Source organism: Chrysemys picta, chromosome 5 (assembly GCF_011386835.1).
Source record: "Chrysemys picta bellii isolate R12L10 chromosome 5, ASM1138683v2, whole genome shotgun sequence".
Taxonomy (NCBI): domain Eukaryota; kingdom Metazoa; phylum Chordata; order Testudines; family Emydidae; genus Chrysemys; species Chrysemys picta.
Genome location: NC_088795.1, coordinates 10,425,774 through 10,443,331, shown reverse-complemented (window position 1 = coordinate 10,443,331; position 17,558 = coordinate 10,425,774). Strand labels below are relative to the sequence as shown.

General features: G+C 42.3%; 1 protein-coding gene across 14 annotated transcripts in view; it reads left to right on the top strand.

The window, feature by feature from the left end:
* Window positions 1-17,558, top strand: part of INTS10 (integrator complex subunit 10) — a 41,092-nt gene that overhangs the window by 22,061 nt on the left and 1,473 nt on the right. For 5 of the 14 annotated variants that reach the window (XM_024110106.3, XM_024110105.3, XM_065595898.1 and 2 more), the window contains 6 exons: window positions 2,072-2,227; window positions 3,771-3,879; window positions 4,495-4,574; window positions 5,121-5,283; window positions 7,031-7,124; window positions 16,083-16,160. In XM_024110106.3, the coding sequence (XP_023965874.1) occupies window positions 2,072-2,227; window positions 3,771-3,879; window positions 4,495-4,574; window positions 5,121-5,283; window positions 7,031-7,124; window positions 16,083-16,160 (680 nt within the window). Of the gene's footprint in view, window positions 1-2,071; window positions 2,228-3,770; window positions 3,880-4,494; window positions 4,575-5,120; window positions 5,284-7,030; window positions 7,125-8,614; window positions 8,803-16,082; window positions 16,161-17,354; window positions 17,542-17,558 lie in introns of those variants that run through there. The other 9 variants (XM_005283955.5, XM_008173566.4, XM_008173565.4 and 6 more) reach the window with 3 other exon arrangements.

Below are 17,558 nucleotides of genomic sequence, written 5' to 3'. Positions count from 1 at the left end.
TTTTAAATGGAAAATTACAATATTTTTTTTAAAAAGAGAGATTAAGAGTATCCTGACAAAGTAGTTCTTCGTCTTTCCCTGTACCCAGGTTTCCCTTAAGACTGCTTAGAGTGGGCCTTGAGTGATGAAGTTAAACTTGACTGAGGTTTGCTTAAAAAAAAAAATACAGCCGAGTCCTCTGCTTGGAAGGGCACATAGATAAGAGAGATGACTCCTTGCTTGGTACTGTGCTACTTATAGAGTTGTAGGACTGGAAGGGACTTCAAGAGGTCATCTAGTCCAATCCCCTGCACAAAGCAGGACTGAGTATTATCTACTTCCATCTCACTGCAAAGTTTTACAGTGTGCTGGAGGCTTGTTAAGAATGGGATTCCCATAAAATCTTATCCATAAGCCTTTGGGCAAGGTAAACGTCTTGAAATACATTAGTTTAGCTTTTGGCATGGTGTCATTGGTAATGCTTCCTACAGGCCCTGCAAGACTGCCCCTGCTGGGTGGCTGTCCCCACAGAAGGTAAAGGTCCCGTGACTCATTCCTAATAGTTCACAAGCTAGCTCCCTTGTATCTTGGCTGACATTCTAATGCCCACGACACGGTGGCAGGCACAAGGACTGCCATCAGAGTGTTAGTGATATGCTTTGTAAAGGGGTTACCTAGAATGTGAAACGTGCTCGTATAAAGTCAAAATGTCCAGTGCACCCAGGTCAGGCTAGCTGGCTGTTCTGAATTACCATCAGCAGGTGAAGACAAAGTGAATACAATGTGTAATAATGCCTTAGAAGAGGGTCAGTCTCCTGAGCAATCGAGTTCTCTCTCTCATTTCCCATATTCAGGTGCTGTGGTAATTAGCATGTCTCCTTAGGTGAAAACTGCTCTGTGTGAGAGCTTTATAGCTAGTTTTCCCTTTGCATTTTGGTTTTTACCTTCTTCTCACTATTTTTTTTTTTTTAATTGGGAGGTTTTTAATAATTCGTCTTCTCTAAACAGAAATGTTTCTTGCTCCATCCAGTGCATGACTTATTGATGGCTTGTTGTTTCCTACCATTGGCGGAGTCAGCAGTTGCCCAGAATTTATGGCCCCTAATCCCAAGTCTCCAATATCTCTTACCAAGTGAGAGGTTGTAGCTTTGGCTTAGAGGATTTCAGAGTCTACCCACCTTTCCCTCTTCCCCCATCCCTGTAGACACACATTGATTGTGGATAAATTCAGAGTTTATGGCCCCGGATGATGCTCCTATATGCTAGGAACTGGCAGTTTCCCCAGGTCTTGCACAGGAGTTACTGGTTCTGGAAATGGTCAGATCCACCGAGGAAGCCTCATTTTGTTAAGCGCACAAGCTGCCGCTCTTCCAGTACAGTGTTTGTTCGGTAAATCATTCTGTTCTTCAGGCAGTATGCCATAAAAAAGGCTGTTTTGAATTTTTAAAGAACTTAAAATCTGTCCTTCCACTACAGACCATTGTGTGTCTAATTAGCAATTAAGAGAGAATCTTCCAATCAAGCAGGTACAAAAACTGTGTATGCAAGAAGATAGGGAGACAAAGAGACAAGTAAGGTTTTCTTTGATCATCTAGAATTATTTTACCAATAATGAAATAAATAGCAATTTAGCTTAATCAGTTTTGGGCAACATATACCATGAAAACTGCAGACACGTGCAATGCTTGACTCTTGCAGATCCATTCCAGTATAGTGAACAGACTTTTTCAGTGGACTTAAATGGCTCCAAAATAAATGATTAGTTAGCCCTTGAGACCATGTTTGTAAATTCAAATTTTAATTTGAAACAAATCTAATTAAAAATCCAATTTAAATACATATAAAGAGAATAATTGTTTTTAATTTTTTTTTTCAAAATTAGGCCTATATCTTCCCTTGTCACAAGCTCCCAAATGTACCATTCAAACCCCTCTCTTACCGTGTCATAGCTTAATTAGCATGACATTGTGAAATCTTCACTACTTGGATAACCTTGGCTTTGGAGACTTTCTAAGGTAGGATTATCTCCTTTATTTCTTTATGAATTGTGTGTGAGAAGTTCTGATGTTCTTTTTAATTATTTTTTTATAAGGGTCAGTATAAAAAAGCAGTTACCAGCCTACATCACGTAGCAGCTCTCCAGGGATCTCATTCTCAGCAGCAGCTCACAGGACAAGGATCCCTACTAGAGAATCAGAGAGCACTTATCCAGTTAGCTACTTGCCACTTCGCCCTTGGGGAATACAGAGTAAGTACAGCCTACCGGCCTCGCTTCTCCAGGCCTTCCCCTCCATCTGCCAGTCCTCCCTGGGGGCCCCAAGCTAGCCTGTTTCCAGCAGGAGATCAGACATGCCACCTGACGCCAGGAGGGCACTGCATCTCTGCCCACGCCCCCTGAATGCGTGACAGAGCAGCCAAATGTGTGTCATGTGAAATGCGTTCTATTTGGCAGCTGTGAGTTTGAATTTGTTGTTTGTTAGATTGACCTTAATTTTGAATTACCTTCCTTTTTTTAACAGTACGTTTGATAATTGCAGCCTTTGTCTCCGGATTCTTACTTTTATTGTTGACATATATGCTTCACCTTAGTTTTTAGTGCTGACCACATGGAGGTGATTAAGAGTATGCTGGGGAGGGGGGGAATGTCTGGGTGGTGGGGAAGGGGTTATTGGAAACATAATCTTACTTTTTGGAATATGTTCATAGAAAAGAGTTGGCACCTGATAACTCAGCAGACTTGGAGAATCATATTATCTGGCGTGACCTCTTAATGCAATTTAGCTTTGGAATATGTGTGTTATACCTTGTTGTTATTACTCCAGTAGTGCATATAGGTCACAGTCAATATGGGGCCCAGGGCGCTATGCGGGATACAAATGCAGTATTATTCCATGTCCCAAAAATTTAGGCTTTGTCTACACTGGCACTTTGTCGGCAAAACTTTTGTCGTCCAGGGATGTTTAAAAAAAAAAAAAAAAAAATACACACCCCTGAAGGACAAAAGTTTTACGGATGAAAAGCGCCGGCATGAACAGCGCTTTGTCGGCAGGAGTGCTCTCCTGACAACAAAGCCGCTGCCGCTCGTGGGGGGTGGGTGTTTTTTGTCGGCAGGAGAGCTCTCTGAAGTGACTTGCCCAGGGTCATATGGCAGGTCAGTGGTGAAGCGGAGAATAAAATCTAGTTCACCTGAGTCCCATCCTACACTCTCTCCACTGGCCCATGTTTCCTCCCCTACAGATAACTTTTTCATTTGAAATCCTTAGGTGTCTTTAAAATTGATTTATCTGATTATATATCCCTCTTGTACACTTTTATTTCTTAATAAATTAGGAGTAGGGTTTACAGCATTTCTGCAGTGCTGTCAGATTGCAGTTTTGACTTTTGGGGAATAATTTCTCTAAACAGGGACGGAAAAAGCCTTATTTTTATTAAAAACTTCCAGAAACAGTGCAAACAATTTGAACTCTAAAAGTAAATTCATTTTAAATTACCAATGGACTATTCTTGCACTGTTGAAAGAAAAAACACCGTGAAAGAACTAAGCATCCACTGTTAAAGGGGGTAATTTCATCAATTCATATTACATCTTTTTCCCTTTGTCCAGACAAATTAGATTACTTTGCCCACTAGTCCATTATAGATTGCAAATTCTATTAGATAGAGATCTTCGAGTTCCCATTTCTGCTGCCTACTGCAAGAGTTCGAATTCATTGTTCTGTTACTGATAAATCTGGATTTCATTTTAAATTTAGAATCTCGGGATTATTGATCTTTTATATTTTCTCTTGTAGTTGACATGTGAAAAAGTACTTGACCTCATGTGCTACATGGTACTTCCCATACAAGAAGGGGGTAAAACACAAGAGGAGCAGCCTAAAGTGAAGTCTAAATTCAGGAAAGGTATGGGGATTTTTTTGGGTTTCACTTCTGAACAGCTGTCTAGGAATTGTGAGATTCCCAGTGACATAGATTGTAGTAAAATCCTTATACCCTCTGCTCTGGAAAATGTTGCAATATATATATTGTATGTCAGTTCAGTCACTTATATGTGTACTAAGTTTCAGAGTTTTCCTTATGTTGCATTGTAGCGTGAAATCTCTGACGTCAACAGGAGAACATTGGTTTCCCCCTGAGCCAGTATTGCCAGGACAAACCTGATTACAAAATACTCTAAGCATTTCATCCAGCTTAGTTTTAGGACACACTTGTCTATATCTTAAAGAAAAGAAACTGTACATTATTACCATGGAAAGAGATGGTATTCCTTATCCTTCTTTGTGTCTTGTAAATGCCTTGTCATCAACATCACTTTACTGTGTAGCAGAATACACAATCCTAGCACAAGAAAGAAGAAAAGAAGACGGGCTTTTTAATATTTTACATTTTAATCATTCTGATTGAGGCATGGGATTAGGTAATTGCAGGTTTGTGCCTCCTGTTTCCCATTCTGACTTTTTAATCAAAATGATAGGATTATGTGACATGCATAATTATGTAATATAATTTCTGTTACAGGTTCTGATCTAAAACTTTGGCCATGTACCAGTAAAGCTATTATGCCATATTGCCTCCATTTATTGTTGGCTTGTTTTAAGGTAAGTTATTGTCAAAGCTCCATATCCTATGCGCATCTTAGATCTAAATTATGCTGCACTGTTCCTGAAATGATGTGGCACTGCTCCCTCCTTGTCCACATCTAGTACGGTGCCTTGGTAACAGTATCTTTTGTGCTACTCATTTGGCAGTCAGAATGGATAGAGGTTTTGGCAGCTGGGTGGGGGACCACTGAGGCTTTTTGTGTGCAGGAAAACATGACGTGTGGTTTGTTAGTACCAGGGGACAGTTTGTGCACTTTGGATTGGGAGGGAACGAATATCCTCTTTCCCTCTCCCTATCTGGCATGGGCAGAAGTGACTAACTTAGGAGGAGAGGTTGAATTCCCCATTTCCCCATGTTAGCAACCCTCAACAACAACAGCTGCCCTCTCACTCATCCCAGGATCTTGCCGTACTTTAGCAACTATTAATAAGCACGTCGTCTCTGCCACCACTGTTAGTTTTGGACACTGAGTGTAGTAATCTGTTGTGATGTTACTGATTCATACAGTGTGAATCTTTTTTTTTTTTTTAATATATATATAGCTGAGAGCTTTCACAGATAACAGGGATGATATGGCTTTGGGTCACGTGATCGTTTTGCTTCAGCATGAATGGCCAAGGGGGGAGAACTTGTTCCTGAAAGCCATCAACAAAATCTGTCAGCAGGGAAACTTCCAGTATGAGAATTTTTTCAACTATGTTACAAGTATCCTTTTTCCTATTAAAAACTATCAGTGCAGCAAAAAACAATGCAGAGTCCTCTTTGTCATCTAAAACCATCCATTAGGTTGTAGGAAATAGTCACTTATGAAAATATTTATCTGCTTTTCCAAGAGACCAAATTCTGCATTTAATTATGTGCCAAACAAACCTTTTGTAATCTATGGGAATGCATGAAGTGTAAATCCGAGTAGAATTGGCTATAAAATGGATGTGTGATTGCTGCTGGTACCTGGAAAATATACATCCCTACATTGCTGACACTCCTCAGATTTATAAAATGGCAGTTGCTTGTGCTATTACAAATAAGTCTCTCAGCACTTCCATTACAATCAGGAGTTACGCTGGGCCATTATGCTGGAGTTTTTCAGCTATGCTCCTGGGTGGGAACAGCAAAGTGAAAAGTATGTGGTATCCATGCTTCAGAGATCCAAAATCTTGTCACTTTCACTTTGGGTCATATTTTCAGAATTAGGTGTATGCACGTTCATACAAAATACGTCTGATTTATGCACACAAATGTCAAATGCATATATGGTCAGCTAAGTGTATAACTAGACTGGTATCTAATTGCAATAATTATTAAATGAGGTGGGTCTAACTACAGTTGTGGACGCCTAACTAAAATTCTGTTCTTGTGAGCAGCAACTGTGGGAGATGTTAAGGGAACAAATTAGAGCAGTGGTTTTCAGCCTTTGGTCTGTGGTCTAAGATTTCTAAGTGGGTCATCACCTCCATCTGAAATTTTTTAGGGGTCCACAAATAAAAAAAAGCTTGAAAACCACTGAATTAGAACATAGGAATTGAGAAGGAAGAAAAGGTAAATATGAAGAAGAAAAGAGACACAAAAACAAGAGAATGAGGGGAGGGGAAAAAGCTAAGATGATGGTTGTAAAAGGGCTAGTATGCACCAATACAATGTAGTGTCACTTCCTCCTCAGTCCTAGTCTGACTACATTTACTTTGATGCCATGTTGCACAGAAAAAAAGAGAGCTTTTCTGTCTACTTGCACATATGTGATGATCCTGACTTGTGTGGGTGAACTGTACCTTAAAAATATCTGTACAATATTTGGAGGACTTTAGTAACCTGGTAAGTGTGTTACCCTTCGTTGAGAACCACTGGTTTATGCATGTCCCTGGGGATACGCAGACGTCTTCCGGGGGGTATATCAACTCATCTATATTTGCCTAGGTTTACAACAGGCAACATAAAAAGTACTAGCGATGTCCGTACAAACTAAAATTTCATACAAACAATGACTTGTTTATACTGCTCTACATACTATACACTGCAATGTAAGTACAATATTTATATTCCAATTGATTTATAATTATATGGTAAAAATGAGGAAGTAAGCAGTTTTTCAGGAATAGTGTGCAATGTCACTTTTGTATTTTTGTCTGATTTTTGTAAACAAGTAGTTTTTAAGTGAGGTGTAACTTGGGGGTACACAAGACAAATCAGACTCCTGAACAGGGTACAGACTCCTGAACAGGGTACAGTAGTCTGGAAAGGTTGAGAACCACTGTGTTAAACTACCAATGTTTTGTTTGTATATCAAAGAACCGTGTGTTACAGATAACTTTGTCTTATCTCTGGCTGGTCTTTCAGCAGGTATAGTGTATAGTGTTGGTTCAATCTTCATTTTTTTTTTTTTGGTGAGATTGCTTTATGAAGATCTGTGTGTTATCATTTTTCCCCCCTATGAAGTCCTGAACCTTTTCTATAGATATTGATATGCTGGAAGAATTTGCCTATTTAAGAACACAAGAAGGAGGGAAGATTCATCTGGAGTTGCTGCCAAATCAAGGAATGTTAATCAAGTAAGGGGAAAAAAAATTTGTTGTCTATTTGAAATGATCTGAAATGCGTTCTGGGTTGTCTGTTTGATTTATATGAGCCTATGGCTAGTATGCTTGTGATACAGTATTTCTAACATTTAGGAGGTCAAACAAGACCATGGGTTTGTGTCTCTTCCACCAAATTCAGGGCTTTTTGGTGCACTTCAACGTTAAGCTTGTCTAACTGCATTTTTTGAATTGTGTTGCACTGGAATAACTGGTATTGACGGGGTACTGGATTACTTTTTCATTCTGAAACTGGCACAGTAACAGTATTCTTAACTATTTAGGCATTAGGTAGAACATGTTAAGAACTATAATTGCAATTATTAAGAGGAAGCTCCCTTTTATACAGTTATGAAAGCTCGCATGGAGCTATGTATGAATTACACTTGGAGTAAATTTAATTAAACCTCTGCCTGGAGCCAATGGGTTTTCATCTCATCTGAGCTCACAAGCTAAGCAGAATCAGGCTTGCTTATTACAAGGTGCTGCAGGAAATCATTTTGGTAAGTCAGTAGGAAGCAGACTTCCCTTTGAGTCAGACTAGACCAGTGCTGTCAACAAGGTCTTGGAGGCAAAAGTGCCTTTGAAGATCTAGAAAATTGGTCATAAAGAGCCACTGGCATTTTTACAAATGTTGAGGTGTTAAACCTTGTGTCCTGGCCAAGTTCCAATGTTTTTAACAATATTCTAGCTACTAATATTCCCACTACTTATGGGCTAAGGTTTTCAAAAACAGGAGCTTAAGAATCTAACTGTAAGTCCATATTTAGGTTCCTCAGTACGTCTGGCCTGACCCTCTAAAGTGGTGTGCATCCACTAGCTCCCATTGAAGTAATTGAAGCTGTGGGTGCTTCGAACTTACAAAAACTCTGACCAAACTCTCTCTGTGTATGCGCAATGTGCCCAGCTATTTGATGGTGGAGAACCGGTAGCCAGGTGGAGAACCGGTAGCCTGCCGTCAAAATAAGTCAGTGGGCACTCGTCAAGGATATGCGATATAGTCTGAAGTTGACGAGGCTGCATCGCAGGTCATTATTTAAAAAAAAACAAAAACAAAAAACATTTAAAGAGATTTAGATGGTTAAATAAGCACTTAGGATCCTAACTTTATGCTTCAGATTTTGCAAACCTTGGCCCTGACCTTTTTCACTCCTCTTCCTAAACTATTATGTAATAAGTTTATTATTTAACAGTATATCTGTGGTGCTGATCCTCCTGGTCATGGTTATAAAGCTAATCAAAAGTAATGACCTTTATGATGCTGACAGTCTGGAGAGCAGTGCCAAACATGGTACTGTAAGTGAGAGACCATCCTGCTTTACAGATATATAGAGAATTAGAAAATGTAACACTGAAGACCTAGGCTACCTGGGAACTTCCTGAGCATTGCTTCATGTTAATTACAATAGTTTAATACCATTTTGTTGTACCTTCTTCTTTTCTTATTGGGTAACCATTATGCTCAGTGTTCTAACTGCACCAGCCAGGAAAGAGGAGACCCGCATTGTCTGTTGCAAGAGATAGAATCTTCCTAGTTGGCCTCCTGTCCAGGTAGTACTTTGCCTCCTGTATCATGGAAGCAAACAGGTACAGATGCCCAATTCCTGTTGCCCCACTAATCCTTCCTATTTCTGGATTCTGACCGCTCCCCACTCTGATATGTTTGGGCTGCACCTTTCTTCCAGGAGGCAGAGGCTACAGAATTTTGCCACGTCCCCAGCAGTTCTGTGCCAGATTGTTTGCCACCAGCCAGCAGAACAGAACATCAGCTCAGCTTTCCTGTCGTACCCCTGTAGAGCTTGGCAGTAATCCAGGCAGTAGTAAGTGGTTCCCTTCATCTAACTCAATGGTTTCAAGAAAAGTCTCTATGGAAGCTCTGCATCTTTTGGTTCTTGGCGATTTTGGCAGTAAGGTGACCCCTTCCATAGAAGGACATCAAGTCATACTTGTGCTTAAAAAGACTTCTGTGATGTTTTGCAGCAACAACCTAGACAGATCAGTTGCTCCCAATGAGCTCTTTCCTCAGTATTGAATGTGCTTATGGGCCCAGCACTGCAATACGGGAGAAATATCCCAAAAGCTACTTTCTTACAAGCTGGCAGTTTTAGTTGGTGTGACTTGGTTAATTGTTTGTTTGCCTTACATTGAGTTTTCCCTAGATGCTGCAGTCTAGCCTACCCTCAGAATTGGTTCCCTAAAGGGAATCCGGAGTTCCACCTTTTCTACCAGCATTTTGCCCAGCACCTTCCACTTCCCTTCTGAGGAAATTGTATTCCTCCTTGTCATGGGCTTGCCTGAGCCAATGGAGCATCTCAAACTTACCTTGTCTTGCAGAAGTCCCGTTCATACTCCGTTTAGGGTGATCTTCCTGGGCCCGGCAATCCACAAAGTAAACAAAACGGTTTCATTGACTGACAAAAGGTGCAGTCAGTCAGGTGCTGACCAGGCCAGGTTTCTCAGGTTAAAATGAGGAGATTCTTCTCCTCTCCCAGCTTCACCCAGAACTGGCCCCTGGAAGAAGCAACCACGGTGTACCAAGCATTTGCTGCTCCTTGCTGTGCCCTGCAGCTGATGATGGGTGGCCTTTCTAGGCAGCTCCTGGAAGACTAAACGCTGTGCTCTTCCCTCCCCACCCCCAATGACACATTGGGGTGCCCCAATGTGGTGGGGTCTCCAGCAGGGAGCAGAAAATGCCTGGTACATCCTGTGTCTCTCCTCCTGAGCCCAGGAATTCAGGAAAACAGGCTACTGTTTATGTACTTCAAAGGCTGCAATGAGGGCAGGGTAGCGTGGAAGACCTTGCTGGCCATAAAGATAAAGGATTATAGCCGGTGGGTTTATAATTTAGGTTGGTAAAATTCGTATGTTGTTTGTCACATTCCACTCCAGCCCATAGAGGAGACGAGATGGGGTAGAGGTGCTGAGGCGTATGCCTCTTTCATCTGTGATGCAGCCCCCTGGTGGGTTTTTCATACATTCCTTTATCTCTGTCACTGGATTATCTGCAGTGACATCTGAGTTCAACCATTCAGTTGAATGGAGCTTCAAGCTCCACTGTAGGTAAACCCTCCTTCAGAGTTATACTGTTTGCTATGTCCACTGAGCCTAATGGTGACCCGGTAGGATAGGAGAAAATGAGACTGTATGACCAGGAAAGAATTACTAAGTTTAGGCTCCTATTTTTCAAAATCTTGTCCTAAGAATAATACAATATAAATGGCAGTTAATTGCCTAGCAGGTGGTTTTGTCACCTTGACTTGAAAGTTGATTATTTGTTTTTTCTTTACTCCTCAAACATATTTCTGAGTAAAATCTCATTCCTAGTGTAAACTGAAATGGATCTTAGTTATAACTTTATTCGGATCTACACCCAGCTCTAGAGTTTATCCAAACATTCCATCTTGAGCTTGTGGTTTTTATATTTCACTTTCCAAATTTGGAAGAACGAATTACAAGATCCTCAGAGTTTTCTTTGATTGTATTGCCGTTCACTAGTCAGTATCTTAATACTCTCAAACTGTCACAAGCCAGGGAAATACTTCTAATTTAATATCGGATAGCAAGAATCAAGTTTCTAAATCTGGAATATCTCACAATTGAACAGGGTTTTGATTAGGTATATCAGCTGTCATTTGCTATCCAATATTAAAAACTAACAAGGTCCCTCTTGTTAAAGTATCTCACTTTCATGGTGGTACTTCGCAATTTGGTAGAAATACAGGCATGTATAGAAGTCATTACTATTTGTGTTTAAAAAATATTATGTAGACACACAACCACAGTTGCAGTCTTCTGATGATGTACCTTTAGGCAGCCAGATTGCAAAATTTGGTATGCCCTTTAATGTATATTACTTTGTGCATGCATTTAGCCCTGATTATGGCTCTTGTAAGCAGCAGTGAAGTAACAGGCAAAGAGAACCAGTTTCCAGTCCTGCCCCGCACAAAAGACTGGACCAGATTTTCAGCAGTGCTCAGCACCCAGCAGCTCCCATTGTCCTGATGTAATTTCTCACTGTTCTCAACATCTCCTTTAGAATCTGGCCCCAGTTGTGGGTACTGAGCGCTTCTGAAACTCTGTCCCACTAGTTTAACTAATCTTTGTGAACCAGTTATTTCAGGCCACAGTGGGCTAATTTTGCTGCTACTCAGTAGAAAAGTAAACACACACCCCCTTCTCCCCCCCCTCTCTTCCTTTGAATTATTTGATTGACTTTTTGCCTAGCTCCCCATCCCCCTGCATTAGTAAATGATAGATACTGGCCAGAATGTTCACACGTGCAAGCCTGACGATAGGCACCTATGTCCATATTTAGGCACCTAATATTGAGTGGCTTGGTTTTCAAAGGTGCTGAGTAACTTCAGCTCCTAGTAACGCTAAGGCAGATGATGGATGCCCAGTTGCTGCAAATCAACCTGTTTACTTAGGTGCCTGAATATGGATTTGGGTGCCATTTTCAGGTACTCAAGTTGGAAAATTTTGACCACTATCTCTAAACCAAATTTCTCAAGTCTGGTCAGGTGGAATAGTGAATTTGCTTTTGGTAGCCATCTTGAGCTTTGGATTCTCTGCTGTAGATCACACACATGCTATGGACATGTGACCTGTCAGAGAGGGTATGAACTACCTTTCATCTAGAACAGCCTGGGGTAGTTGGTCCATAGCCCAGATGACCAAGACTTTACAAGAGACTGCCCCACACCCCAGGCCAGAGTGTTTTCTTGGTGTGTGAGCCCATATCACAAGGGAGAAGGTTTAAAAATGCCTAATGAAGAAATGACTATTTGCCATTCCATGTGAAATTCATGGGCACTGACATTAGCATCATGAACTGCTGTGCCAATCTCTAATACCTTGGTTTTCTATCTTAATTTGGAATGACGAATGAAAGGCGATCCATGTACTAATTGCAAGATCCTTACGTAACACATTAATGCTGTAATGTACAGAACTTCACTGTTCACAAGACGGCCATCTGGCTTGGGCTCAGCACGAGTTCCCTTAGGTCAAAGTTCTAAGCTGCTGGACTCAGCTGAGGTGTCTTTCGCCACTGCTACTAAGGTCCTTGGCTGCCTCCTGTGCTCCTGTAATTAATTCCTTTCTGACGGCAGTCAGTGAAAAACTCTTGGGGACAGTGACATTTCTTTGCAATGTGTCTCTGGATGGCTTCTGCCTCTCACAATATCCTTTGTCCTGGTGTATATTTTGACTGCCACTGAGGCACAGACTTGCAATGGTGTCCAGGTTGATGTCCCCAGGGTTCATGCCACCTTCACCTGCTCTCCTTCAAGCATCTTTTGGAGGTCCCTTTCTGCAACACCTTTATTCTCCTGTCCTTTCCCTGACAGTCTGCCCTTCTCCCAGGAGCACTGAGGCAGGACCAATAGGTTTGGCTGCAGGCAGGGGCTAGGACCATCCTTTCTGGAATTCTCCAGCATTTTCTGCCTCTGCCCCCTATGCAGACAGAAAACTATGGGCTCCCCATCCTGCTTCCTCTTTATGGACCTTCATTTATCTGCCCACAGGCTGTTGCCCTTTGTGGAGTTTTATGCCATGTTGCTCCTTATCCACCAGAGCATCTCTTAACATCAGGCTTGGGTATTGTAACTATTGCTTGATGCATTGAGTTTCTTGCTCAGCACTAGTCCGGATATTTTTTTACTCCTTCCCATGTCTTTCAGGTGGCAAAACAAACCAGTAACTTAAAATATTGTTATGAGTGTGGTCATACTGTCTCTCTACCAGACATGCATGCCTGGTGTCTTTGAGAAAGGAAATAAACTGGCTGAACTGTCAGATGTGCTCACAGATGTAACTATAAGTTCTCAGTTCCTGAGAAGAGCTCTTCAGAGCCCTATTCTGATAATTCTTCTAACTCCACTACAAAGCTAGCACAAAAAGTCTCAAAAGAGTCCATGTCAAGATGCCATTGCAGGCACTGAGACTGTCAGCGTCTCTCTGGAGGGCACAGATCTGCCAGGAGAGGTTGTGTAGCTCCCATTCCACTGCACCAAAGTCTGCAAGTTAAAACTGTGTCCGATGCCATTCTGCACCAAGACTTCGGCATCCTTACTGCCTCAATGCACCCAACAAGTGATGCATGACAGAATCCTCATTACGCAAGGTGTTGCTTCAACCGAAGTGTTGAGCTTAGTCTTTGTGTTTTTTTTTTTTTTTTTTTTTAAGGGCTTTGTTTTCTGTAGCTATGCAGTTTGATCTGGCCACCTCTCTGACTCTTTGATTGTCAAGTTAGGTTCTGGTCCCCAGCCCTGCTGTCCTGAGCTTGCAGCCTTCAAGTTGATTGCACGGAAGGCTTCTCTTATAAAGTTTCACCTTGTTTGGCTAACAGTTACCAAAGTTTACTCGCAGGATTGTTCCTTTTTCAAACTGGTGCATACAGACACATCACCTTCCACGTGCGCCCTTCAGCAAGTCATGGAGTTTAACAAGAACCTGAAGCTCCTCTTTCTGAGTGCAGGTTTCCGTAATGTTGGCCTTCCAGCATCCAAATGGCATCAGGAGTTGGGTTTCTGTGCTTGATTATCATAATCCTCTCCTTGCTGAGACAAATCCACACAAGCTCTAGGGAGAGAGGATGTGTGGAGTTCCCATGTAGTCAGATTGCCTAAAGCCTGACTTCTGGAGAGGATGAAGGGCTTGGGCATTGGGAAAGGGCACATTTTTTGGAGAGTGAATGCTCTTTGGTGGTCTAGCTAAGTTTCTCCCCAAGAACTTAAGAGCCTTAGACAGCAGAATAGCTAACTCAGTCATCATCCGCACTCCAACTCTGGAGCCAGCCTTGCTCATGTCCTAGACTGAAGATGCCAATGCATTTGGCTGAAAAATGGCTAATAGCAAAGGAGGCATCACAGGAATTCATCTGAAGTTGATTGCAGTCTAGTAAGTCTCTGCCGTCTGTGACAGACATGATTTTGTGTTTTACATAAGCAAGCAGGGAGGAACAAGATGTTTCTTTATTCAGAAGCCCTGTAAGTGGAGAATTGGACAGTGCCCACAAGTCATTGCTAGCTGCCTTGCAGGAAAGGAAATATACTGTTGCCAACAGGTTTGACCAGCTTGTAGGAGTCCCTCTGCTGGAAGTAATGGATCAGCCAATAGGACTGTGGATCCCTCGATAATCTTGCTATGACATTTCAGTTGCATGAGGAAGGGCATCTATGCAGCCTTAGTGGGCAGTACTCTTCCTGATGGTTCCAAGCTCATAGCACTGCAAAGGTGCTTGCATCCTAAAAGCATGGCCCTACAGAGAAAATGTATCACACCGGAGTAGTCCCCTTTTCTTAGGGTCAGGAGGGACTCTGTGCATTTCTTCTCTTGCAGCGTAATGGAATATTCGTTAACTAAGCTGCTGAAAGCTCCCGGTGAGACACTTGATACCTGTGAGTTCGTTACAAGTAGGTAGGGCACTTTCCCCAGGGGTGGTGACGTTAGCCCATAGAGTGAGGGAACTTTGAGGCCATTGTGCCCAATGCAGTTCTTCAAAGAGCAGGTGATCTAGCATTCTAAATTCCTTGCAGAGCTGGTGACCGTGTTCTGTCTTAGCCAATCCATCAGACTGCCATGGCTTACCCCAGTAAAACCCTTCCCCACAAACTCTGCCAACGCGCTCTAGACTTGAACTAGAGAACGCTAAAACCAGCTATTTTTAGTTTACACCCATTCAGTATGTACTGGGAAAGAATTGTGTGTCTGATTGCATCTCATTGCTACAGCCTGGCAGGTCTACTGGTGTTCTGCTGCAGGCCACAAGCTCTGCTCTGTCCCCATTCAAGAGATGTGCAAAGCAGCCCCATGGTGCTTTCGGCACGTTTTCCATACAACATTGCTCCCATTCGGCCTCAGGCCAAAGGGGATTTTGCTTCTCCTCAAGTTTATAGAAACGCTGCCTGACATCACGGGCCCCAAAACACTCTTTTCTGTGACTGTCTCCTTCTGTTTGGGGCAGTAGCTTCTCTCTCCACATACCAGGATAAGGTTTGCGTCGCTCTTGCTATTAAAGGTATGTTCTGCACACAGCGTATTGCCATTTTGGTTGCACTGTCTTTTCTTCTGAGGCATCTTTGCAGCTTTTGTTAGTCTCTAAGAATGGGGCTTTGCTTTGCTGGGTCTCTCTGGTAAACCTAAACCTGTAACTGTTGGTCTCTGCAGACCTACACCTCAGCAGATTACTGCTCCCTAAGGGCTCAACATTCCCTTGCTTGGCATTGCTAATGTATACGTTTAAAGAATGTCCATCTATTATGGAGTCATTTTGCCTCCTGCCCAAAGGGAATAGATTACTGGCACAGCCTAAATTCCTCACTGGGGGGAGGAGGGCCCAAAGCTGTCTCTCGGATGTCCTACCACATAGAACATTGAGCTCAGAGGGCTCCTGGCATTGCCATGTGAACAAGCAAATGCCTACGAGGAGTAATTTGCTGAGGTGTGTATTTGCAGAGGAGAGATTACAGGTAAGTAATAATGACGCATGCTCAGTTCTCCATTGCATAAAGGTAAATTGTCTGATACTCCCCATTGTACTGCTTAAAAACAGAGCGGAAATCTGGATCAACAGCTTGTCACCCTTCTTGCGACAGCATCCACTCTTTTCCCATTCAACTTTCCAAAATGGTCTCCTGCCGCTCTTCACTAAAATCACTGTGTTATGGGTGCTGAGGAAAACGTCCCGGAAAGCACTGCTGTACATTGGATTGTATTTCCACCCACTTGTGGCACGACAAGCCCTGGAATGGTCTGTTGTGGGTGTGTTAGAGTGATGGGTAGAGGCCTGGTCACCTCCCATTACTTAAGCTGGACAGTTGGTCGCACTGTGATCTCCCTCCAGTTCTCTTCTGTATCTTTCTGGAGCGTTGTTTTGCAGCACGGGGGAGCCAGTATGGTTGTTTGAATGCTGCTGTTTGCTGTTTTTTAAAGGACTTCTAGCCCTCCCATGGGGTTACTGCAGCAGGAGTTCATACCTGTACTACAGCCCAGCATACAGACTGCTGACAGGTACCAAGCGGAAAAACCCTGCTCATGGTGTGCCGTGTTTTGTCAACATGTTTTTACTGCCCATGGTTTTCAGCCCTTTGTTATTCAGTACTTTTATTCATGCTTTTTTTTTTTTTCTTTTTTTCTTTCATTTGTGCCTACATCCTTTGGGAAACCATGTGTACAATTGTAATGTTTAGTTTTTTTCCATAAGTTGCCAAATGTGTGTATGTTCTTCAATTTAATAATCACTGTCAAGTTTAAACAGAAATACAGGGATTCTGATCAGATGATACGGATGTTCAATCAACTTATTAAAAGGCTTCTCAAGACTTTATTACTACCCCCATTGGATCGACTTGTAATAACTTTTCCTCAACCAAATTGGTTGCAGTTGAGAATGTTCTTTAATGCATACCTTGCTGTTAAGTCAAACACTGGCTTCTGCCACATGCTGCTAGTAATAGTCAGTATTACAAGTTTTGTATTGATATTTTGAGTTCCTGATGGCTGATTGACACTGAAAACTTACACTGGCGTAGCTACATCTCTCAAGGGTGTGAAAAATCCACGCTCCTAAGCGATGTAGTGAAGCCAACCTAATGCCTGGTGTAGACAGCACTAGGTCAGTGGAAGAATTCTTCTGTCAACCTAGCTACCGCCTAGCTCCCATTGACATAGCCCTGTCTACATGGGGCTTTAGGTCAGTATAACCGTGTTGCTCAGGAGTATGGATTCTTCACCCCGCTGAGCGATGTACTTATACCGCTATAGGTCTGGAGTGTAGCCCTGGCCTTAGATGAGAGCGGAGTGTGTAGCCCACAGCTGTTATCAATGCTTGTGAGAAACTGAGGCAGAGAGACTGGAAAGCAGGATTGTCCCATAAGCTGAATGTGTAGAGCTCTATTTTCAGCACTGCTTGTTAGCATTTTAGTGCCTGGCTCCCATTACCATTAAAAGTGGTAACAAGATATGATTTTAAGTTGGATTTCCCACTATGTTAAGAGTTGATGTCTGGATATTAGTTCCCTTTACGTTGTGCTCTAGCAGAGCCATGTGGCATGTGCTATTTCTGTGTAAAGTATGAAAACAGACTTGATTTTTAATTTCTTTAAGGGCCGGGGCAGTTTTCTCTTCGCTTTGAGAGGGAGCCATTTGTTGATACAAATATTCAGTGTAGGAGATAAAATACTTAAATAACTGGTTTTGGTTTAGGACAGTGCTGCATTGGGGGTTTAATTTCTGGATCGTTCCTTTCGGCTGATCCCTCCCCCAGCTCTGGGTATGTATGGTTTGCTGCCTCTTTCCACCCTCGTTATAATTGGATTTGCTCTTAGTTCCTCCCTACTCCCTGAACTCCAGCAATTCACTGATTCTCCCACCAGGACCCTTCCCCTAGAGCTCATTTGTGCTGAGGTA